At 41.5% G+C, this 26,235-nt stretch overlaps 1 protein-coding gene across 2 annotated transcripts in view; it reads left to right on the top strand.

The window, feature by feature from the left end:
* The window catches only part of THSD4 (thrombospondin type 1 domain containing 4), a 557,961-nt gene that overhangs the window by 447,997 nt on the left and 83,729 nt on the right, over positions 1 to 26,235 (top strand). For both annotated transcript variants that reach the window (XM_087428623.1, XM_087428624.1), the window contains one exon: positions 14,331 to 14,535. In XM_087428623.1, coding sequence (XP_087284749.1) covers positions 14,331 to 14,535 — 205 coding nt within the window. The remainder of the gene's footprint in view (positions 1 to 14,330; positions 14,536 to 26,235) is intronic.

Raw genomic sequence — 26,235 nt, forward strand, 5'->3', positions numbered from 1 at the left:
GAAGCAGATAAATCCTTTTGCTAGTTACCATCTGAATGGCTTTGTGTCAACCATGTCGCTATTACCAGCTTATTTGAGGCAGGAATTCTCCATTGTTCAAGTAGACGCTGCCAGTAACTTTCTCTAGCAATCCAGTTCACTCCTTATCTCAGAGGTAATGCCTTGGTTAACTCATGGAACCCACAGGAGGCCTTAACAACTCAAAATCAGTGGTCTACAGCAACGCCCATTAAGCTATAGGTTTATTGCCTTCCTTTGCTCAAGATCTCTAGAAATGTCTTTATCTTAAAGGGAGCAGGCTGTTTCCTATCATTATTTAAAAACACAAGTTGGACAAATTGAAATTATATGGTGATTTCTTTGCAGCCCTCCAACATATATAGAATACAGTCTCGAAGAGGGTAACTTTAGATCTCAAAAGGGGGAGCCCCAGGATTGCTAGGATGACTCTGATAAACCCAAAGGAAAGATGGTCTTGGAGAAATCCTGGCCTATAAGCTCATGGGTCTTTTTCTGCTCATCAAAGGAGAGCGTTCTGGAGGCCTGAGGCAGGGTGACCCTCATAGGAAATAGAAGCTTTCCAAAGGATTTAAGGTCCCAGACGCTTGGGTCTGCACTGGAGAGAAAGCCCCCATCAAATCCTTCTGTTAGAAGAGGAAGAAGTGGTTGGGAGAGTTTTTAGCACCAGGGCTTCAGGCAGCACGTGGAGACAATGGATAAGAGAGGACTCAAAGCTTTGGGGAACTTGGAGCTTTCCCATGAGTATAAAAGAGAAGTCCAAGATGATACTGAGATGACTCCTTTCCATGAAACAGTAGGGAAGAGCAGGCACTCGGAAGCCATCTTGCCCTCCACCACCTGTGGCCCCCGGGCTGCATGCACTCATTCACTGGATGTGTGCCGTTGTGGGCCGCTGTGGTCATCCACATCCGGCGCTGTTCCCCCTCCCTGCTCTTGGGGCTCCTGCTCTCCATCCACTAGCGTGTGCTGTTCACCACCATAATCCCTTGTCTCAATCAGGATGTTCACCTCACCTCTTTGCCTTCCACCTTGTCACTCTGCTTCTGAGTTTTTGAGCTCGATAGGTATGGCTTCATATCCTGATGCTTAGCTATAGGACCTTGGGCAAGTTACTTAACCTCCCTCTTTCCTCTGCTATTAAAATGGTAGTAAATATTGTCACCCTCGTAGATTCTCAACAACACCAATTTCCTTTCTTTCTATTACTTTTCTTGGTGCCCATGAGCACCTCTGTAGACCTCTGAATAATGAGAGCACGCCTTGCTCGTAGGGCCCAGAGAGTCCATCAATGGTCAAAATTGACTTTTTGACTCTTTTTGACTTTGGCTCTGGCTCTCTTTTAACTAGGGTTTATTTTGCTCTGCCAGAGAAATGCTTTTCTTTTTTCTTCCATATTTGCTGCCATTCCACATTCTTTAAAGTATACGTGTTCTCTAACTAAATAACATTCCAAGGCAGCTATTGTTTAAGCTTGGAATGAGTATCATTTGTTTGTATTTCTTTGAATTTGCCCTCTATGTTATCTTTACCTTGATTTTAAATAAAACATAATAGGCATTGAGTTCCTTCCATGTGTCAGATGCCTTTTATCTCTCTTTATCATCACAAAACCAACCCAATAAATTAGAATATATAATTAATAATTAGTGTTGCTAGTTAATATGTACTAAGATTATTAGTACATATTATTAATTATTATTATTAATAAAGTATTTTTGCTGTCAAAGCATAAGGATGGTGGATCATTTTCAAAATTCCTACTTTTTGTTGATGATGAACATGATGCAGTCTATAGAGAAACTGACATGTAATAATGTACACCTGAAATTTGAATAATGTTATAAGCCAATATGACCTCAACAAAATTTTTTTTAAAAATTCCTACTTTTACTCAGTTATCCACACCTGGGGTAAAGCTTATTCTTGAGCTGCTGCAGCCCCAGGCACTCTTTTCCACCTGGAATCAGGAACTCAAATATAGGCATAAGACTTAGGAGGAAATAATCAGCTTGTTTAAGTGACAACTGACATCAGGAAGCTTTTTGAGCCAGAGGAATGAGATGATGACAGCAGTGTCTTGGGAAGATAAATTTCACAGCCACATGCAGGATAGATTACCTGAAACCACAACATTAGCCTTTCTTATGCTTACACATCTGGGGGCATGATTTAAAAGCTCATAAATATGATCTGTTTAAAGAAGGGACTGGTGAAAATTAAGAATTTCAAGGTTCCCTCAAAGAAGGTGAAGGATCAGTGTTTATCCAACTGGTTTGCATGTCCTAAATATTTATGTACACAAGTGCATATCGTTCATGTGATCACTCAGAAGCCGTGTGTGGGCATCATATCTGCCATTGTCCTACCTTTTGGCTTAAAGTTGCAAGAGAAAGAAAATTCTCTGCGAACATGAGAATTATTCATCTGGCTGCCACCTGAATTATTGTTATGGAACACATTGAGTTTGACAGATAACCCTGTTCTTAGCCATCCTTCAAAAGAAGCGTGAAGGAGCCTTCATGTTTAAATATTTCAGCCAAGTTCCTTCTGAGCAGGCATGGAACACAATGTCTTTATTTCTTAATGAAATAAATATTCATATTGGATGCATCTATGGTTAGAAGAGAGAAGAAGGTATTATCCTTGTTTGATTTCTTGGTCACATTAGCCCCATAGAGCAGACTCTTGGATTGGGTAATGATATCTCTCGTGGAACCTGATGTTTTTCCTTGAGTCATAAATGTCTCCCAGCCTAGTAAACCAACAGTTTCCATTCCAGGAAGACAAATGAGAAAAATAGTTACTATTTCATTGAATAATTTTGGACCTAGGAATTTGTTGTGAAAGAAAGGGTGGTGTGATAGATGTTCCTTCACTTGGGTGAATGAGCACTGAATGATGGGAAAGAGACAACATGGGACTTTGAGGGAGCAGAGAATAAAGAGAAGCTATCAGAGATGCTGAAACAATTCACTTAGTCCTCTTGGGAGGGGAGGCCTCAGACTGCAAGTAGAGCCCACATGGAAAAGTCTTGGGGCAAGCCAGAGAGCAGCCTTGGAGATATAAGCAATAAGAAGGAATTATCTTTATTTGATTTCTTGGTCATTCTGGCCCTTGGTATATGTGGCCCTTGGTCGGCTGTCTAACTGGCCCTGTTCTTACAAGTAGAGAAGGGTTTCCACTGGGCTAAGGGACCATGCAACTAGCAGAGGAGAAAGAACCTGGGCTTTGGAGCCAGAAGGCCCTTCATTCAAACCCACCATCACCACCTCTGTGTGACCTTGACATATTACTTACCTGAGCTTCAATAAAATAGGGATGGTCAAGATAATTAAATAGGCTAAAATATGTAAGGTGCCTAGTACGTGGTGAGCACTCTATCCGTGATAGTTGTCACATATATATGTGGGGCTTCCTACTGCCTGCATCCCTGGTTGCTACTTGAATCCCCACTTGCATCTGTTTTCCGCCTACAATTCCTCTAAGACTCTGCTCCAACATGCCCAGGCTGTGAGCTCCTTCTGCAGCTTTCCTTGCTGTCTTTCTAAAATGAACATAACCTTTACAATTTTTGAGGCTTTCCATAGCTGGCCTCCAACACAAACCAGGAAAGACTAGCAAAAGAAATCACATTTTAAAAAAATAGAGAGAGGTAACAAAGTTATAAGAAAATCTCTGAGAATCTAGATCACCGTTGTCCCCAGCACGTTATTGAAATGCAAATAGATCTCAGCAGTTTGCCTGTTACAACTCTGGCTTCAAACACCACTTGAGAATCATGTGTAAATAGAAGTGGAGTTTCAGTGGACAGTGCAAACAGACCAGCCTCCTCTGTTAGTGTAGAAATGTGTGTGCATTGTGTGAGAAGGAGGATTCCCATGGCCATGCCCAGGGATAGGTCATTGAAGGGAGGCAGATGCAGTCTCAAGGAGAAGGAAAAGCATACTAGCATTTTCCAGCCCCTACTCCATGCCAGTTCTGAACGAGGTGCCTTCATCTGCACGTTCTCATTTAATCCTCATAAGAGATTTGAGAATTATACTTTAATGCCCTCGTTTTGCAGGTAAGGAAACTAAGGCTTAGAAAAATGATGCCACCTGCAGGTGTAGAGTGTATTAGGGATGCTCTTAGACAAACATCTATGTGTCTAGAAGAAAAGATTTTTGAAGGTGTGGGAACACAGAAGAGAAATTTTTTCTTCAGATTATGGAAATGGAAAGGGGAATCTAAACCAGGAATTCTAAAGGCAGGAAAATAGGCATAATGTAGGTGTAGAGCTTCAATGAAGGCTTGGGGAGGGCTGGGAACAGACAGAGGTTTAAATCCCAGCAAGTAAACTTCAGATTCAAGGTCAGTTGTTAACAGTCCTCCCAACCACTCAGGGCTCCTCATTGGCCATCTACAATCTCCCAGTTCTCTCCTCCTTCTCTTCTCTGTCTCTTTCTTCTCTCTCCAGCCCTGGAAGCAAAACTAGACTCTTCTAGTTAGCCATATCTCAGTTTAGCTGTTATCTGTTGCTGCCTTGGTTTCTTCTGACCCCCAAGCCTTAGAGTCCCACCTCCCACCCCAAGCAGTTTATCCAAGTATTTTCACAAAGACACTTTGCTCTCTATAAGGAGTTGGTATTCTAGCTGGTAGCAAAACCTTTTTCACATGGTTACAGGGACATAAGAAGATAGACCATTGGAGGTGAGGAAACAGTAAGACCTTGCCTTGGAAGGAGCAGGAGGGCATTTTGTGACAGGAGTGTCATGAAAAGGAGTCTCTAGCAGGAAGTCCACTCTCTGTCACCTTGGAGAAATCACTTCCCCTCCCAGGACTTAATTCTTCATCCGTGAAGCAAGGGGCTGGGTCTCACAGAGCCTTTCCTGCTGTCCAGTGCCGGGATTCTCAGGAGACTGTGTTTGCGAACACATGTCTTACCTCCACCCCTGTGTCCCCATCAAAAATCTCAGAGAAAAGCTTTCCAAAGGCATTATTGCTTTTCACTTTGTAACCAAAAGGGTGATAGTGTTGTGTTGTTTGTTTTGACTGGATGGGAGAGTTAGTTGTCGTTTGGGGATTGGTGTGCAACTTGAGAAAAGTAGAAAGAACAAGGAGTAAACAAAAAGTGACCTAAAAAGTCAAATACTCCCAGATTACACAGGAGTCACCTGAGGATGCTGCTCAAATGCAGATTCCAATTCATTAAGCCCAAGATGAGGCCCAAGATTTCTAACAAGCCCTCAGATGATGCCTATGCTGCCGGTCCATGGATCACACTTTGAGTAACAAAGGGCTATAGAAGATCAAATAATGATTCTTGATTATTAATGATAATCAAATTATTATTCTTGATTTAAAAAAAGAAAACCAAAACAGAGGAGTGGAAAATACACTTTGGAAGGATTGCCATCCAAAAAGCTAAATAAAAATGTTTAGGATTCTAGAGGAAAGTTCCAATGAACGAGGGAGAGAGAATTAATATGACTACATTCAATGAATGAATTAATGATTGTCAAGATCCACACTCACTCTAAGATGGCTCCATCAAAGGCCTTCCCCCCAGTAAATCTTCTGCCTGAGTCAGGCAACACTACCATTCTTCCAGGTTCCCAGGCCATGGACCTCCATGTCTTCCTTACTTCACCTTCGATAGACCATCCTTCTTCAGTCCATTGGTTGTTCCTTCAGCGTGACATTGGTGTGCCCTTGCCCTCCATTCTAATTCCATCTCTCTGGTCCAGGCCCCCATCCCTCTGTGCCCATCTTAATGTGGTTGTCTTTGCGCTTCTCAACCTCCAGTCTCTTCCATCTCTAATCCACTGCCTGTGTCTGCCAAGCATCTTCCGAAAACAACATTTTGGTATGCCATTCCCCTACTCAGGAGTCTTGGGACTCAAACCGCTGTGCTTTGGTAGCCAGCCTTTTCTCTCATCATCTCCTCCCACCCACCCATCCACCTTCTCAGTCTTCTCAGTCATCCCTGGAGATCACCTAGTGACATCTAAAAAGCCCATGTCACCCCCAAGGTTTGACTCATTTACACAGAATTTTAAGCATTTTGTGAAACATTCTGGAAATATAAGGCCTGAATATTCCACCTACATTTTTAAATGTTCCACAAAAAACATTTTGAGAAATGAAAATCATATCTTAACAACATGGCAGAAACTTGCACATAAGAACACAATAAATATGTAGTCAGCCTGAACCTGAGTCCACCCTTCTTGTGTTTCTCAGCTTTCATTCCTTTAAATGTTTAACCACTGTTTCTTGTCCCGAACCTAGTTGCTTAGGTGAGTATCCTTTTATGAAGGCTTATAGGTGCCATCTTGTGGAGAAAAATGCAAACAGGCATGTTTGAATATAGGCTGCGTATCAAGGAAATGACAAGGATACAAGCATGAGTCTCCCTCATTGCCTTACACTCTCTGGATTCACCCACAGTCCTCTGAGGGCCTTCTAATTGGACCCAAACCTGTACACCTGGGCTGTCTGCACCCAGGAGGCTGTGTAGATTGGGCCAGAGTACAAGCAGCCTCCACCCCAGAGCACAGTTCATCAACCCAACTCCCTATTGCCTTTTTGCTGATAGTCTGGCTTCCAGAATTTTGCCCTATGCAGTGTAGACAGCATCTCTCTGCCCTTTTCTGCAGGAAATTTCTTAGTTCTGACCCCTTGGCAGCCCACACCACAGCTTCTCACAGACCTGTTGCTCATGGTGCAGGCCCCTCCTGGGGCCCTTAGAGTTATGATACAATCTGACCAGATATTTTAAATAGAATTCTCTTTAAACAGAGAATTTACCCTACAGCCTTACATTTTAAAAGTGAAACGGAAATCCAGAGGCTTCCACTATTCTATACAAAAATATGGATACCTTACTTTTTAATAGAGCAATTGTCATTGTTATAATTCATTCATGCCCTCCCGCCCATTTCATTCCATTAGGGAGGAAGATCATGAAAGTGAAGCATTGGAATTTTAGAGTCTGGAATACCCCCACTCTGCGGAGAAAGACGACTCTAGTGGGAGAGGGGTGGTAATTCTCTTACAGCATGTGAAATGTTTCCCTCTCGGGGCTCCTTTCTTCAGATTTGTAAACATTGCTGCGGTTGATTCTCACCCAATTTTATCCTACAAGAGGACCTACATTTTCTTCCAGTTGAATCACTTGGTAAGGTGCTATTCTCTAATGAAATAGGATGAGGTAGTGAAAAGCAACAGCCACAAGTTTGATTAAAACCAGATCACTAGTTTCACAAGTGCGTTCATTAAGGAAGCCAAAATACCTTTTATCCCATGGACCATTTCTTCTCTTCAAATGAATGACGCTGTCAGTTCATTTCCCATTTATTCCTGTTTCCAATTTAACTTTGTCTATATAAAGCAAATTCCTTGGACCTTAGACATGGCAGAGTTCTTCATATCAGGGCTGTATCTTTTTTTCAGAGACAATTGGGCACCAGAAGGTCTTAGAGATGATCCAGTTCAAGGAACAAATTGGTCCCATAACTTTGATCTCTTGATTCCTCAACCAGGTGCTCTTTCATTCAACAAACACTTACTAAGCACGTACCGTGCGCCACGCACTGTGCTCTTTCCAGTACATAATCTTGCTCATACTGAAGTTGAGCCAAAAGGCAGGCTTAAATAGCTCTAGAAGGCTACTGGTTAGTCTGATGGCAGTGAGGAAGTATTTTTTAAACCGGGTAATTAAGTATTCTTTGCTCTTTAGCTTCTTTGAAATCTACAAAGTACTATTTTTGGACTTCTGTGGAATTGCCATTGTTTTAAAGCTTTCTGGGGGATCTGCCATGTGCTCCTAGGTGTCCCATGAGCTGTGGAAGAAACTGAAGCAGTGATTCTCAACTGGGAGTGATTTTGTTCCCACAGGGGACATTTGATAAATGTCTGGAGATATTTTTGTTTGTCATTCTGAGGGGGAGGGGTGCTACTGGCATCTAGTGGGTAGAAGCTGCTGCCAACCGTCCTACAATGCCGAATACAGCCCCTACAACAAGGAACTGTGTGGCCAAAACATCAGTAAGAGCCACGGTTGAGAAACCTTGGCCCTGAGGAAGAAGCACAGGCAGGAAAGTAAGACGCTCGACTTCTAAACCCTGCCAGCCCCTCTTCAACCAGAGCTGTTCTGCTTTTCTCATTTTGCATATTGGAGTTATGCATTTCTGCATGAGATTTTGTTTGAAAAGTATGTTTTTTCTACTTAAAAAAAATTGAAGACTGATGATGTAGAAGATAACTCTTTACCTTCCATTTTATAGTTGAGACACATTGAGACAAATCAAGGGGGCATGTGTGACACAGGATGAGGGCAATCCGGGGTAATTTGGAAGCATCGACCTAAGCCCCAGTCTTGGCTGCACGAGGCTCTGCACATCTCCCTCTCAACATTACATGCTGTATTGAATGATGGGATTATGTCTGCCTTTCAGTTTAAACCAGGGGTTGGCATTTTTTTCTGTAAAGCTCTAGATCATAAATATTTTAGGCTTTGTTGGCCATGTTACCTCTGTTGCATCTATTCAACTCTGCTGTTGTAGCACAAAAGCAGCCCTAGACAATACGTAAACAAATGGGCATATTTGTGTTCTAATAAATCTTTATTTACAAAAACAGGCAGTGGGCCAGATTTGGCCTGTGGGCTGTGGTTTGCCGACCCCTGATTTAGACCATATGTAAGAACGATGTTTGTGTTACCTTCATGTCTCTCCTGCTTAACACCATATGGACACGTAGTAGGGGTTGCCTCAGGAAGCACTTACTGAACTGTGTTGAGGGTCAATCGTGCAGGCACATGTACTAGAAGATTTTAATGAGAATAACAACTGGAAAAAGATCCATCCAGTATTTCCCAGAGAACTTCTTATATATTGTTTAACTGTCTCCCTATGTTGGACATTTAGGACGTTTCCAATTGTTTTTAATTAATAATAATACTGTGATGAGCTCCTTCATGCAGCAATTGTTGGCCTCATTTCTTAAATTTCCTTAGTATAAATTCCTAGAAGAAGAATTCCTGGATCAAACAGTCTATATTGCTAATTTGCTTTCCAGGAAGGTGGTATTGATCCACATTCCTAACAGTAATAAGAGGGAGATATTTATCATATGCAAAGGATTTCTTTCAACGGAATGTTGTGAATAAAAATGTTGGCATCCATATATATTTCCATGAATTAGCTCACCATAAATATAAGTAAATCGGTGTTAGCTACTAATCATTTTAATAATAACATTTGCCCACACTATTGTGACAGCATGATTATTAAGGCACGTTGTTTTACCTGTCCGTGTCATCTAGCCAGCCAGTTGAGGTTACCCTATCTGGTGTGTTTACTGAAGCCACACAGAAGCATCTGCTTCCCATTAGGGAATCAGAAGCCCCGCTATCTGCACGCCTGGCACTGGCCTACCCTTCCATGATGTACAGAGGCCTCCTCCCTGTGAAATTCACCACCAGATATGTCATCCAGATTGCTCATTTCCTTTAGGAAATTTCATTTAGGTTAACTTTGGCCCACAATCGGGGGCAGTTCTTGAGCAATTTCTCCTGTGATGGTGCGTGATATGTAAAATTTTCCTACAACGTGTTGCAAACATCACTGGAAGAATACAAAAACTATCTGCAAGCTGTCCAATCGCCTTTGTAATGGCAAAAAATGTCTCTTTTGAACTGCAGTACATGGTGAGCAAAGAAAAAAAAAACGTGAAACAAAGGCAGGTCAGGGAGCAGATGTTCGTTCTGTCTGCTTCCCTAGGTGCTCTTGGAGCAGTAGGGTGAAGGGGCCAAGTAAATGTCTTACCTTTATAATGAACCGTGGCCATTTCTTAGCTCTTTAGACTTTTCTGAATTTTTCCAAATGAGGAAGAGAATATCTGTGACTGGGAAGTAATAGAAAGTGTAATAGAAACAGGGGTGGATCCAAGTGGTTATATGATGATGATATTTACTTAAAAGTGGATAGGTTGCACATGAAACCAAGTATATGAAGACAATGATTAAAAAGCAAGCATTGTCTGAGAAGCCACCCTATTGCAGCATTCTGCTAGATGCCTTCCATGTTTACCTCATCTGATCCTCCCAATGGTGCTATGAAGTGGATACTGTACCATCCCCAGCCACAGATAAAGAAACTGAGGCTCAGAATGGCTAATTAACATGTCCAAAGATACAGCACTCCTAAGTGGCAGAGCCAGCACAAGACCCACATCTAGCAGACAGTAGTGCCCACCTTAAGTACCCACTGATAACACTTTGGTGGTGCCTCTAAAAGAGTTTAGAGACATAGGCCGGCATTATTAAGTCATCCCCATCGGAGACCAATTGACCAGCCTCCTGATAGAGAAGCCAGAATTCAGGCCAGATTCATTTCTGGGCACTGTCCCCTGAAAGATCTGGTTGGTGGGAGAAATGTTTTCAGCGCTGACCCCAGAGAGAGTGACCCATCCAGCATCACATAGCAAATCAGGGACTGAAACAGGACTACACCCCAGGGATTCTGATTTCTAGCCCAACGTTCTTTCCATCATGCCAAACTGCTCTTCCCTGCTAAATGACGTGAGCGCCACTGATCAATTTGATGGTCACGTCCTAGAGGAGAACACCAGCTGCTTTAAAAAAAGCAGCATGGCACACGAAATCTATACATAGGATAAAATTTTGTAGAACTATACACCCAAAAAAGTGCATGTAAAGGTGGCAAAACCAAATAAAGTTTATTCTTGAGTTAATGATGGTATACTGGTGGCAGTGGTATATTGATGGCAATGGTATATGTGGTGTTGACAATGCCCTATGCTTATGTGAGATATTATCATTGGGGCAGGCTCTGTGAAGGGTGAGTGAAACTCTTTACTGTTTTGTAACTTCTTAAACTATTTCCTAAGTATTGTGAATCTTAACTATTAACCTTCTTGAACTGTTTCAAAATAAAAAATTATAACGATAAAAAATTAATATAATAGGAAGATGAGCTAAAATATTTATTCACTTACTGTGTGTAAAAAGTATTGTGTTAAAACAGCTGAGGTGGAAGAGATACGTAATGTGGTCAGTGCTTCACAATATTGGAAGAAGAGAATGCCAGAGTCACTTGTGGGCCAAGCTCTCCCCAGGACTCTGTGGTAACAGTGCCTTGAACTTGTTCCTCTGCACCTAAGTCACCGCCATCATCCACTCCTTCAACAAAGCTAGAACCCTCAGCATAACCTCTGATCCTTTGAGGGGCAGTTTTTGCATAATGGTTAAAAGCATGGGCTTTGATTTTGGACCTGGGTTCATATCCCTGTTCAACCTCTTAGTAGCAGCATGGCCTTGAGCCAGTTACCTAACCTCTCTCCTGAGTCTTAGTTTCCTACAGTTTTCAGCAATATCAAAGATTGCTTTGAAAATTAGGTGAGAAAAATATATGTTCAGAGGACCTGGAATATAGTGAAGACTCCATAAATGTTAGATTTGATGATGCTGAGGAGGATGAGGAGGAAGAGGATTCAAGCTCCCTCCTTCCTCCCCCAACCAATCAGTCACAAAGACTTGCCACCTCTCAAGGAAGGTTCACACACCCCTTGTTCTGACTTCTCTCTTGAGGAATGAACCTCTGGCTCAGAGGCCAGAGATGGATCCTGAGGAAACAGGATGTCACCTTTAGTTCTTGGCATTGTTTGTGCAGCCACACGCTTTACCGAAGCCAACCTCCAGGCTGTTTGGTCGTCTGCCAGGAAACACTGCTGCAGCCCTCCCTCCCCAGGTCTAGACTCATCCAGAGTGGCCGTTCTGCACAGGAAGCCTGGTGGGGGGGATCCATTGAACTGTGCAGAGCATTTTAATATAATATCTGATTCAAGATAAAATGGTGTTTTGTCTGTCGATAGTTGTCTGAAGTGACCCATGGCTGTGTAATTTCCTTGTGATCATCCCATTCTAACTGGGCTAGGGGCTGAGGGTGGATGCGATGTCTGTCCCTGTCATCAATGGCTCTCATTCATTCCTAAAATATCCCCTACACCCTGTTTACAAGAGAGAGACTCACTAGACTGCCTGTTCTCCCCACTCCAGGACCCTCTCCACACTATAGCCAAAGTTATCATTTAAAAAACAAGTCTGAGCATGGGCCTCCCAGTCTTCAGACATCTAGTGGTTGCTAATGCCATCAGATAAAATTCTAATTCGTCACCCTGGCAAACAAGATTCTTGACAAATTCAGCTGAATTTTCCAGCCTCATTTCATTTCACTCTCAGCAACCCTACACTTCAGCATCTCAGTCTGTGAACATGCTTTCCTACTTCCTGAGTGTTCTTTCCTACCTCCACGCCTGGGTACACATTGTTCTCTATACCTAGAGTGCCCCATGAGAATGAGCTCAGTCGGGGATAAGTTGCGTCCTGGGGGAGCCAGTAGGGAAAGGGGGGAGGGTGAGATATTGCCAGACAGGGCAGGACGTGAGGGCTGATCAACTTCTCTGTCCGTCTTCCCCATCACTGACAACCATGGGCATCTCCTTAATTCAGTTAGGATCTCATGGGATCTACTTTCCCAAATCTCTGTTAGTGGTGGCATTTTTGTTGTTGTTGTTTCAAAGCAAAAGAGAACTAGGTTGGGGGGGAGGGTGGAAATCATGCATGGAAAACATTTTCCTTACTTTTCTGCTAAAATGTGCATGGAGCAGGGGGAAGAAATATTTGAGGAAGGAGAAATATATAGCAAACATGGCATTTTGAAAGGCTAATTGGATGTGGATGAACATACTGAGATGATGTTCTGTTATTGTCAGAAATAATGTTTTACAGAGAAGCTATTTGTGAAGAGACCATTTATTATTGACGGACTAATGTGCACTCAGGAATATGGAAGTAATAATGCAGACTTATAGTACCTGCAGAAAGATGTCAGTCAAATGTGAAGTTGGAGGAGAAAGAATGAACACCTTCTGATGTGAGTTTGCCTGTAGGATTTGACCTGTAGGACTCACATGAACAGACCCAGGATTGTTTAACAAAATCAAAAGTGGACTTCTGAGTGGTTTGCTGGCCACTTTGCCCCCTGAGATGTGGTCTGACAATTGCTCTTAGAATTCAAGAACCAACACAAGCCTGTGATTCAGCAAACATGTGTCTCAAGTTTTAGAATACCATTCTGACTTCAAATACCATTTCCTATCCCCATAACCCAGTGAAATAATCCTGTCATCCAATATTTCCTTGTCCAAACTACAATCCGCTCACTTCCATCTGCCCATGGAAATGCGACAGAATTCTTTGCTCAGACCACATGTTCCAACTTTAGGTTCAGGAAACACGATTGTAAGTCCTACGGAATCAACTCCAGAAGTGGAAAAGGATTGCATGAAGATCATTCCATTCTGTTTAAGGTTTAATTGCCCCAAGAGAAACATGATTAGGGAGAGGGAAGATAAAGCAAAAAGATATTGGAATGAGTAATGGGAAGATTCTTTTGGGGAGGAAATGCAGGAAGGTCAGAGTTCCTTTAAACACTGATGAGACTGCCTGTACAAAGAACACTCCATTAGTTAGACGCATATCATCCAGTTCGCTGATGTTTCTGGCCCTTGCTTCCCTGCACCCTTCTGCCCTGGGAAAAAGGCTTTGGGGGAGCCAACAAAAGTCCTGCTACTCAGGACTTCAGGGCCACAGTGACTAGTAGGGACCCAAATCTCACCCAATTTGATTTAATTTCCTAAGAACCTGCAACTGAGAACACTACTCGGGGGAAGGGGTATTACTTTGCTAAGTGTTTGTATCATCTGTTGTTTAGAACAGAAGACCTAGGGACAAACCCTAGTTTTAGGTACGGTACTTATCATGGTCCCAAAGAACTTCTTGATGTAAAAATGCCAGCACGGTCCAGCCTCTCCTCTCTCAGAGTCCAACAGAGGGATGGATTTGCAGGACAACTTCACTGTCCAAGCTATGTAAATACATTTCCAGCCCCACACCCTCTCTATTCCTTTCCTCTACATTATTTTCCTCCTGATCCTTTACCACCACCAAGCACACTCTCTTTTATGTATCTTGTCTTGCTTACTGTCTGTGGCCCCCATCCCGCCTCTAGAATGTACGTTTCACGCATACCTATAAAACAAATTCCTTGCCTAGAGTAAGTGTTCCATGAATATCTGTTGAGTGAAAGGAAGAATGAATTTGCTCATCTGCCGGAGCTGAATGGGGGCCGGAGGAAGGTCAGTTCAAGTCCCACCGGTAGATCTTCAGTTGTCCCCTCTCCCTTTCTTCCCCTGCTGCTCCTGATATATGCTACAAGAGTCTTTTGTTTTCCACCTCTTTGCAGAGCATTGGCTGTGACGACTACCTAGGCTCCGACAAAGTCGTGGACAAATGTGGGGTGTGCGGAGGCGATAACACGGGCTGTCAGGTTGTGTCAGGCGTGTTTAAGCATGCCCTCACCAGCCTGGGCTACCACCGAGTTGTTGAGATTCCCCAAGGAGCCACAAAAATCAACATCACCGAGATGTACAAGAGCAACAACTATTTGGGTAAGCTTGGTCTTTTTCCAGAGGAAACCATCTGTCGCTACCAGATGATTTATTCCTTCCAGGATCGTGACACAGTAGGGTCCAGAGGTCCTTGGACACATAGAAGGTGCCACTGGGGAATGTCAGAGCACCACCTGGCCTCTGCCTTGAAATGAGAAGCTTGGGTGGAGAAAGTAAAAAAAAGTCCTTCTGGCAAGTAAATGTTTAATATCTACACATTTAAGCCAGCCTTTGTTTCTTCCAAGTGAAACATGGTTATGAAATTGCTAACGAGCTAAATTGTTTCTCTGAGGTGGGGGAGGCTCTTTGAAAAACCAAGAGATCTGCCAGTCTTTGTTCTGTTGGAGTTTGAGGTGGCCAGGGGTTGATGATCCTGTCTGGACCTTCAGTCCCTGGGGCTCTAAAGCAAAAGCCATTTTTCTCTTCTTTCTGCTTCATCTGCCTGGGGCAACAGTATGTGTATAGTATGTGTGGATCTTCTGAACACCTGCAGAACCCCTCAGCAATCATTTTGGGCACTGTCATCAATACTGAGAGGCCATTTTTAACCCATTTTCCTGCAAAAAGAGATCTTTGTTGATACTTCCTTCTGGGTTTCTGGCTGATTGCATTTTATGCAAAGCAAATTGAGTCACACAAATTAATTTTTACCAACTTCTAATTCATGTAAGCATGTACAAATCAGTTAACAAAATAAATAGGGAAAGCAATTTCTTAAAGTCATTTAGTGAACTGTAGTAGTCATTTTTATTTGTTAATTATTTATTTAACAGAAACTTAAGTTGCACAGACTGTGTGCCGGGCACTATTCTTAGTGCTTTACATGCATTAAATCATTGAACGCTCTCAACAGTCCTAGGGGATAGGAGCTGTTTCCATCCCCATTTTATACCTAAGGAAACAGGCACAGGGAGATTATGTAACTTGCCAAGTTCACACAGCAAGGAAAAGGTGAAGTGGGGATTCAAACCCAGGCAGTCTATCTCCAAGCATGGTAGTCTACCAAGAGATGTTACCCATGGGCAGTTCTAGAGCCCGAGTTCTGGTACACCATTAGCCAGACAGCAGTCAGTGGCTGCAGCAGTTGAGGGATCATTAATTTTGCAAATTTCAAGTATCAGGATTACCCCGGAAGGTAACTCCAGACCCAGGAACTCCAGATTTTGCAGCTTTTCCTTCTCTGCCCAGTCAAAAGCAAGCAAAATTAGCTTCACTTGGTTTTATTGGTGGGAGGAGAAAGGGATGGCAGATGGAACTCTAAGACAAACCCAATTCAAGAGGAAAGCTGTTACGTGTGCTCTGGCAAACCCAGGAGCCACCATAGAGGCAATAAGCCTAGTTCCCCAGCGAGTGGTTTGTGTGTTATTTTTATTTGCAAAAAATAGTCTTTGTGTGTTTCCTCCTTTCTTTTGTACTATTAGGAGATCCCATTTCCATAAACATCCTATCTCCTAGAATGGAAAACATTCTTCAGGGGATTATTTGAAGTGTGATTGTGTCCAAATGCACCGGCAAACAATGCCACTTTATATGAGCATTGTGTTGTTTTTAGTAAATTTTCCCTGGCTCGAATTAGTCCTATTCAGTAAGTGGTTTGTAAGCTGTGCCCTCTGGAGGTAAAATAAGTTATCCCAGGTGAATGTCCACCGGATGGAAACTGCTCTCAGAGCCTCAGTGTTTTCATCTAGAGTATGGGATAAGAATCTTGACCTTATAAGTATTTTCATGAGAATCAATAGGATAACAGATATTCAGGACCCAACAGAGACCCTGGCACTTATTAGCAATTGACAAATGTTCATTCCCTTTGTTTTGTCTCAGAAAACTTGTCAGTATGTCAAAGCTTTATGGAATCAAAATTCCCCCTCCCCCTAAAAAGAGATGAAGAGGTGGCAGAGGTGAAGGGAAGTACCCAGAGTCAGTGGGAGGGTGATTCAGAAAGTCAAGGTCAACTTTCTGTGCCCAGCAACCAGTGGGGTGCATGAGAAATCCAGAGTCCGTGGCAATATTACATGAGGCCACGTGGGCAAAGGTGGGAGAGTGGAAACAGAAGAGCAGGCTATAGTGAAAGGGTGTTCCAGAAGTGATGAATAGGAGCTTCTGTCTGTAACACTGAAGCTTCACTTGGGACGTAGCATCACCTGGGATGCTCTTTTTTTCCTTCTTTTTTCCTTTTTTTATTGAGATATAATTCACATACCATAAAATTCACTCTTTTAAAGTATACAGTGGTTGGGATGGTCTTGTTCTCATCACAGGTGTTCTCTTTACGTATCCCACTTATCCTGCTAAATCTCCTGTTCTGTTAAGTCTGTATATTTTAAAAGTTAAATTGCATAGGATTACTCGAGATGATGTATAAGCCATTAGAGCACAGGTCTGTCTAGCTGTTTTTGAACCGCCCAACGACTATCTTTTACATTACACATTTTCAAACATTGAAACATTTTTCAAAGAGATATGTGGTGGGTTTCTCCACAATTTTCCAAGAAATGATGAAGGTTTCAGTTTTCTTACCTTGTGATTTCTGGCTACGTAAACTGTATTTTGTATAAAAATTTGACTTGATGCACAAAATTGATTTGGCTGTTTGCCTACATCTCTTCTACAGAAGAGACAATATAGAAGAAGTGAATAGTTCAAATTTGTATCATTGCTTTCAAAAAATGCACAACTTGAACAGGTTTTTTCAGTTGCCCTATTGTTTTCCAGCATTACCTTTAGTTATTTGTAATGCAACTCAAACTTTCCTTGTGAAATACTTGGTATTTTATAATGACTGACTGTCCACACTTCCACATTTGATAGAGATAGAAAGTAGATTTCTGTGAAAACAGAACTTGTATTATTAGTGCTGGAGAAGATGATTTAATCATCTCATTTTAAAAGGTTTTTTAAAAGCTTCATTATTAAAATGATTTACTCTAGGCTACTCACTTAGGCAATAATAGTAATCATGCTATATGTATAGTACTTCAGTCTCCAAGCATTTTTTCCATGCATTGTCTTCTGACTTTTAAAATTGGACATTCTTTACTTCGCTTGCTTTAAAAAAGATTTGGAGGTATTTACTAAAGGTGTAATTATAGAGTTAGGATGTGAAAATTGAAATTTAAAAATCAAAAACTACATAGAAGAAGGAGGCACGTATACCAAAAACCTTGGCTAATATGTAAAGAGTGACAGTGCATTCAACCCGACTCTGAGTTTATGGCTTAATTTGATTTGGTCATCAAGAACTGGACCTGCTAGACTCAGTTTCTGATGGCCTGAGTTCTGGCCCTGGCCGTGCTGTAACTCACAGGGGGACTGGCCCACGTGGAGCTGGGGGGACAGGCCAACTCAGCACTTCATGGTGCTTCCCATTTCTCTGAGCAAAGCTGGAGAAACCATGACATTTAATGGTGCGCAGATTTCAGGAGATAGGATTATTCATCTCATTTTAGATTGGAAACCAATGAAATTTTGTACCATTGAGCTCCACTTACTGGAGTTTATTTGAATTTGTTCATGTGCTCCAAATATAAACTAGTTGGTAGATTATAGACTCTTAGATCTCTTTTTTTTTGTTAATGGAAAAGACTTTGGAACCCCTGTATCTGTTGTAGGCTATGTATTCCTCTTTTGCAGGTGATTTATTCTGAACCCTGCTCTTTGAAAATAAAAAGTTAAATCTAATTTTATTTAGATGGTTGACATTTTATATTACTTGGTTCTTCCTTAATAATAAGATGTTGTAAAATTATTGTAGCTGAAATATCAAAGTTTGGCATAGTTGAGTCAGCTCAGCTTACTAATGTCATTATGTGAGAGTTAAGAAATCAGACATAAAAGCATGCCAGGCAAAAATTGATGTTACAAGACATGTTCTACCTGCCAAACATGTTACATTGTCATAGAGCCTTAGACATGGAAGGGATTTTTAAAGGTCTATTTGCTTTTAAAAATAAACTGGCAATACCTTTACTTTTAAGCATGTTTTCCTGAAAGTTTTAAACAACAATAATAATGGTCAGCATTTTAAAAATCAAGTATCATGAATCATCTGTAATTTGCAAACCTTTATTTAATTTATTAGTTGAGCAGCTTTCTATATAGGAAAGATTGGGGTATTTAGATTATATGATGTCTTACATTTGTATAACAATGAATCCCAAAGATTTTTTCATATGCATTGTAAAAATTTTGAATACAGATGATATAGAGCAAAAAGATGAAATTCCTTCTTCGTGCCAACTCCATGCATGATCCACTGCCTTCAAGAGTAAAGAGAGATCAATGACCACTCGTAACGGTTCAGTATGTATCTTCTGGTCATTTATGGAAGTAAAAATAAATATATGTTTTCTAAAATTGATGTTACTATACACACTTTTTGCAATTTGCTTCTTTATTTTAATATTATATCATGATATCTTTTCATATCAATGCATATAAAGCTAATTCATTATTTGTTTGAATGCAGAATATTCCATACAACAGATGTAATAGAATTTATTTAAGGATTTCCCTATTGAGGGATGTTTAGATTGTCTCTAGTTTTCTAATAGTACAAATAATACTTTAGATTTTTGGTTCAAGATGGCAGACTGAGTATACAAGTTTTTCTTCCCTTCTTCCCAAAATTCCAACAAAAAGATACTGAAGGAATAAGAGAAGATACAACCACCAAGAAAACAGGAGTGTGTCGGGGGGTATCTGTTAAATAATTTTAACAAATTTCTAAAAGCAGATGGAAGAATGTTCACAAATAGAGCAGAAGAAATCACAGCCTAGGTGGCAGAGGCGACTGTGATGAGGAGAGGCCGGCCTGCATGCAGAGCCCCAGGAGCCTCTGAATCTGGGAGGCAGCAGGGAAAATGGAAAGTAGGAGGGGAGAATGGAGCTAAAAAATGGAGGAATAGTGAAAAAAAAACGTATATATGAACAAGCATCCCCACACTCACATTCAGAATGCTGGCATCGACCTCCTTGTCCAAAAGCTGAAGGACAGTAGAGAGGACTGGTGTTCCATACCTCAGCGTTCAGTCTGGAATTGGAGGAGGGAGCAGCTTAGTGACTGGTACCATTCTCTCACCTTCTAGAACTTGACCTGTTAACAGGCCCTCCTGAAGTGTACAGAGTTCTCAGGCAGCCTTCCCATTGCTTTTGTCTTAAATATCAGTGGATAACTGAAAATAACATGAATGGACAACCAAGGATCACTACACATTTTTTAACCTATAGCATGAAAAAGAAAACCCAAAGTAGTTTCTAGAAGAAACAGGGCAACTTTGTGGTGAAGAAGACTTAAAGAAAGTTTCTCTAATAAGTAATGCTCCCATGAATATCCTAATATGTATATCTTTTCATACTTATATAAATATTTCTGTGGGATAGACTCCTAGAAATAGAATTTGTAGGTCAAATGGAATGAACACTTAAAATTCTGAAAGATAAAGCAAAATTCCTCTCCAAAGTAGTTGTACCAATTTACATCCCCCACCAAAAGTGCATGAAAGAATCCTTTCTCTACACCCTTATCAACACTAAATGTTATGAATGTACTTGATTTTTAGTATATCATTTTATATGCATTTTCCTGACCACTCATTTTTATCATTATTTGTACTCCTTCTATGAATTTGCTGTTTTTAAATTGTGTTTGTAGTTTCCTTACTGATTTTAAGAACTCATATATATTATGAGTAATAACCATTTTCTGCTGGTATGTATATTAGTCTTTATCTTGTGTTTCAGCTCTGCTTATGGTATCTATTAATCTGTGGAGAAAATTAATTTTAATCTTTATTTAGTCAAATATGTCAACCATTTCTTTTATGGCTAGTGGGTTTTTTTCTTACTTAGGAAGACCTGTCCACCTCCAACATTATAAAATTATTCCCTAATACTTTCTTCTATTCTTTTATAGTTATATTTTTATATTTAAATATTTAATCCATCTGGAATTAATGTCCCAGCAGAACAAAAAGAGAAACAAAAGTGGACATGCGTGTTTAGCATCTCCTCTGTGCCAACCTCACTCTAATCAGAAAATGGATTCTTCAGGGTATAAATTTATAATCGCGTATTTACCCCTCCCTGCCCAGCCTCCGTCCAGGCCTTTGAGTGACATTTCTCTGCTCTTGCTCCTATCCACTCTCCAGTTCTTGGCCTTGTCTTCCATTTACAGTCCAGCACTGCCCGTTGAAATGGCCCTTTGCAGAGCTAACATTTTTGGCTGGGATGCTCTTAGACGAGTTCCTTAACTTTTCTGACATTCAGTTTTTTCACAGGTAAAATAGGAAACAGTTGTAATTTCGTAGAGCTGTTGACTTCAAAGGAGTAATGTATGTGAAATACTTAGCATGTTAGAGGTACTCAATAACTCTTAGTTCCCTTATCTCCCTGCGTCAGTGGTTCTCACTCTGGCTGCGTGTTGGAATCACAGGAGGCGTGATACTTGAGGCATATTTGAAATATGGCAATGCCTGGCTCTCACCTGCAGATTTAATTGGTCTGGGGCACAGCTTGGGTGTCAGGAATTTTTAAGCTCCCTAGGTGATTCCAATTTCTTTTCAGCATAAAAGACCATTTCCCTATGTCAGTAGATCTCAATTGGGGGCTATTTTGCCTCACCCACCCACCCATACATGTAGAAATACCTAGAGACATTTTTGATTGTTACAACTGGGCTAGGGGTAGTGGTTGCTACTGACATCTCATGGATAGAGGGCAGGGATACTGCTAAACATCCTACAATGCACAGGACAGCCCCACAACAAAGACTCATCCAACCTCAAATGTCAATAGTGCTGAGATGAGAAACCCTGGCCAATGTGATCACTAAGATCCCTTTTGGTGCTAGTGTCATGGGTCACTTATTTCAGAATACCGTCTTAAAAATAATAAATGTCTAAGGTACTATTAGAATGACCGTTTTATCTACCATTAAACTTGCATTTATCAGCTCACTCTGAATTCTTCGTTTCCGATCCAAGCCCTCTCCTTCAGTTTACCTTCAATATTTCACTCAATTTGTTGGCCATGGGCCGCTGGGTTGCAGCTCCAACAATGGAAGTTGCAGCTTAAAATACCTTCCTATAGCCTGCCTTTCTGGCATTTGGAGTCCTTGCTTGCTTTCTTAATACATGGCATAAGAATAAAAGACAGAGAAAAGGAAAAGCAAAGAGAGTTAGATTTTTCCTTTGGATTCCCATAGGACTTTGATCATATCTCCAGTTTGGCACTTACCATATTTTACAGTAATTTATCTGTTTACATGTCTGTTCTCCCCAGTTAGGCTGGGTACTCCTTGAAGACAAACAGTCCAGCCTTAGACATTCCTTCTCTCGAGTACCCACCGTGTGCTAGCAACTGTGCTGAGTAGTGGGGATAGAGAAATCAAGGCAGGCCTGGCTCTCCCGAGGCCACACGAGTGCTGTGCAGCCCGTTTTGGGAGTCTGTGCTTAGACATCCTTAGCCCAGCTTGATCACGAGACCTCACTCATGGTACTGGAGTCATATGTTACTCATAGACTGTTGGAATCCTGGATCCACCTTCTTCGTGTAGTACTCACGGTGGTGGGGGCGGCAGGGAGTATCCACATCTGCATTTATTGTTGAGGACACCGAGGCCAGCATGGTTGAGGGACCTGCCGAGGTGAGCAATTTGTGTGTGGTTGAGTCAGGACCCAAATCCGGGCTCAGTCCTTGCTCGTGACTGACAGTCTACATGTACGCCCATGGCCATGGGCAAGAAAAATGTGGCCGGGGCATGGGAAGTGCAGGAGAATCTGTGCCTTCTCCCTCCTCCCGCCATTAGAAAAAAGATATGTTCTAATTCCTTCAGCCTTTTTGTCCCCTCCACACTGTTCCATCCCTACCCCGACTATTACCTCAAACTTGATTCAAATCAATGGCCTACCCTCACATTGAGAATCTTTGGGCTAGGTTGCCATAGTTATATCTTAGTTACCCTCTGCGTGAGCAGAGTTCTTCTGAAACTAGCATCTAAAAGACTGTCCAGCTCTTAAAAAAATTAGAACATTTTGCAGAAATGAAACATCATGTGGTTTGTTTCTCTTTTTTTAAATTGTGGTAAAATATATATAAACATAAATTTTTTTATTTTTAAGTGTACAATTCAGTGGCATTAAGTACATTCATGATGTTGTGCAACCGTCACCACTATCCATTTCCAGAAATTTTTCATCATCCCAAAAGCTGTACCTAATAAACAATAGTTCCCCATTTCCCCCATCCCAAATCCCTGGTAACCTCTATTCTACATTCTGTCTCATGAATTTGCCCATTCCAGGTACCTCATACAAGTGTAGTCATACAGTATGTGTCCTTGGGTGTCTGGATTATTTCACTTAGCATAATATTTTTAAGGTTTATCCATGTTTTAGCATGTGTCAGAAATTTATTCCTTTTTATGTATATACCACATTTTGTTTATCCACTCATCTGTTGATGGACAGTTGGGTTGTTTCCCCCTTTTGGCTATTGTGAATAATGCTGCTGTACAGGTATCTGTTTGAGTTCCTGCTTTCAACTCTTTGGGGTATATACCTAGGAGTGGAATTGCTGGGTCCTACAGTAATTCTATGTTTAACTTTGAGGAATCGCCGAACTGTTTTCCACTGCGGCTGCACCATGTTCTAGTCCCACTAGCAATGCACAAGGGTTCCAATTTCTCCACATCCTCCCCAAAACTTCAAGCATGTTTTTAAAGGAGAATTTAAGCAGGTGATTTGACATGCCCCAGTGGTCTGCTCTCAGGCATAAGGACAGGATGCTGAGACAGGCTTTGTGACCCTCCTCGGTTACCTGCTGCAGGTAGTGGCAGCCCCAGGTGATGTCAAACCGCACACACCTCAAAGTGATGTCCCGACTCGTGGCTAGATGTTCCTCATCAATGCTGGCACACGAGAGAAGGGGATCACTGAGAATTTGGATTTTTATTTGGACTCAGTTCTCACCTTTTGTTCAGCAGCAAGCTTTTAAGATTTTTGTCCAAAACCAAATCTTCACAAAACCAAGATCCCATGCCAGAGAGACGTGCCCTCTTGCTGTGATTTGGAAAGATGCTGTTGTTTGTTTTAGCACTCCTGGACTTCATTTTGCGTTACATACTTTCCACCTGGTGTCTGACAGCGTGTTTCCCTTTGATTTACGAAAGCTCTGATGTTCTTGCATCTGTTTACATGGGCTTTCTTTTCACTTTTATAGTCGTTCGGCCTTGAAAAGCTTTCAGATATGCTGGAACAAAGTGAAATCAACTCCACCCCACCCGCTTATGCTCGTTGTTGTTTCACGTTTTCTGCTTTTTAGTTAGCACCTAGGTGCCTGGAAATATAAGACTGAGTTTGCCTGTTTGTGCCTGGATTTGCCTTTTGTTTTGTGGGGAATCATTAAACTGTGATTTGTTTTTGCTTTTAATTGTAGCATCTGTCTCAGACATATGCAAAGCACCCATACCTGCTTTTCTATACCTAGTGGGATGCTTTCCTCAAATGCAGGAAACAGCTGCCAGTGGGGCTGGGTCTTGGATTTTTATGGCAACGATTTGACAGCTCTGTCCCTGCAGGGATAATAGCATTCTCTCTCAGCCCACTCTGGGCAGCAGCACCTCCAGACAACATCTTCAGCGGGGCTGCTAATCACTCCCAGGTCTCCTACCTGGATTAGGGTAATACTCAGAACCTATTATCTGTGAGTCCAGCGTGGATAATACTGTTCTCAATCTGTCCATTTTCTAACCCACTTGGAAGTGCGTCTAAGCTTTCCCCCTTTGAATCAAAGTCTGGCTTTTTGCGATGTGTTAGAATGCTGAGGGAATTAATACAAGTTAAGCCTCAAGAAGAGATATCTAAGGTTTAAACAACATTTAGTAAATATAACTGATTTAATGAAAGAGAAGTGACAGCTGAGAAAAACAGTAACTTCAAGACTTTCTTAACCAGCAGCTGGGGCGACCCACCTTTTGCCTCCTCATGGTCACGGCTCTCTTTTCGAATGTCCCTTACTTTCTCTCTAGGGTTGGAGCTTCAGAAATGGGAAATCTGCCTTCCAGCATCGTCCTCCTCCTCTCTCCCGGTCTCACCTTCCCACAGGAGAAACTGAGCACTCTTTTCCCTTCTCTTGTTAAGCAGAACTCCAGTTATATTCAGCTCTTCTTCTAAACCTGTCTTGCAAATAAATCCCTGAAGGGGTGACCTTTGAAGATAAGCCTCTTTTCTCCTTCTAATTGTGGCTGCCTCTGTTAGCTCTTATGCAGCTATTTTAGCCAAGTGTCAGCAGCTCTTGGAACTTTCGGCAATTCTACTCTACCCTTTCCTCAAGCCAGAGGCTATTCTTTGAGTTAGAAATCATGTAAATGTCAGTCTGGGAAAGGTCCACTCCTTCTGTCTGAGTTCAGGTTGATCTTCATGTCCTTCCTAGGAAAATATACTTTCCCATAGCCCCACCCCATCACCTTCCTTTGTGGCCTGACAGTCACACCTGTATTTATTACACTTTGGGGGCAAAATTTGTCTCCTTGATCAGTATTTATGTCTCCCTTTATCTAGCAGTTGTATAATCTGACTAGGCAAAACGTTGCTCTTTATCTGACTTGACATTCATGCAAAATAATTAAACATGTCAATCAATATCTGTAAGTACCTACTGTGTGCAGTGCATAGCAGAGATGTGAAGTTGAACAATACATGGTCCCTGCCCTGCAAGGCATTTACAGTCTGTTTGAGAATCATTTGACGACTTTGATAAAAGACTCAGCACTATGGGAGTGCAAAGGATGGAGAAATTACTTTTAACAGAATAATCTGAGGAGGAACATGGGGAGGTGGTGTTTAAACTGGGCTTTTAGAACCTTTTTTTGGAAAGGGCCATGTAGTAAATATTTTAGGCTTTGTAGGCCTACTACTCCACCATCCTAATGAGAAAGCAGCCATAGACAATATGTGAATTAATGGGCATGGCTATGTTCCAGTAAAACTTGATTTACAAAAAAGGCAGCCACCAAATTTGGATTCTATGCTGTAGTCTGCTAACCCATTTTAGAGAATGAGTAAGCTTTTATCAGAAGAAATAGGGGAAAGAACATTTCAGTCCAAAGGAGCAGCATGAGCTAAGGTACAGAGAAGGAGGAAATGTAAGGCATGTCTGGACATGGTGTCGTATAAATAAGTGAGGGCAGCCTTGACATTTGAGGCTGCAATTGTAGGATAAGGCCAGAATACCTTTCATTCCACACTCCATGCTTTGGATTAATCTTTGGGTGGTGGGCAGCCACTGAAGATGCTGGGCTCGAGGAAGGTTGTGACAGGCTCTTGCCTCTGCTCTAAAGACATTCTTTGGCAGTTGTGGGGAAGAGGGGAACAGAGAGCAACCGTTTCAGAAAGGTCAGGTCTATACCAAGAGTCTGAGGACAGGAAATGACTAATAAACAAAGATATTGGTATATCAGTGGGTTCAGTTATTCCAAACAATAAACTGAGCCTTAATTGAAAATCAGAGTTTATGACTGAAGGTTAAGCATCTTATTGTACAAAAACATAATACACCAAAGTATTGCTAGATCATGAATGATAAAGTGCATTTGGTATTTTGAGATGATCTGGAGCAAATGAAAGTAGAAGAGACAGATGAGTAATTTCAAGAGTTGGAAATTTAAGTGATCGATCCTACTTAAAAAAAGAGAGAGAGGGGCCG

The sequence above is a fragment of the Ceratotherium simum genome, chromosome 3 (assembly GCF_057802395.1).
Source record: "Ceratotherium simum simum isolate JZ-2026a chromosome 3, ASM5780239v1, whole genome shotgun sequence".
Lineage (NCBI taxonomy): Eukaryota > Metazoa > Chordata > Mammalia > Perissodactyla > Rhinocerotidae > Ceratotherium > Ceratotherium simum.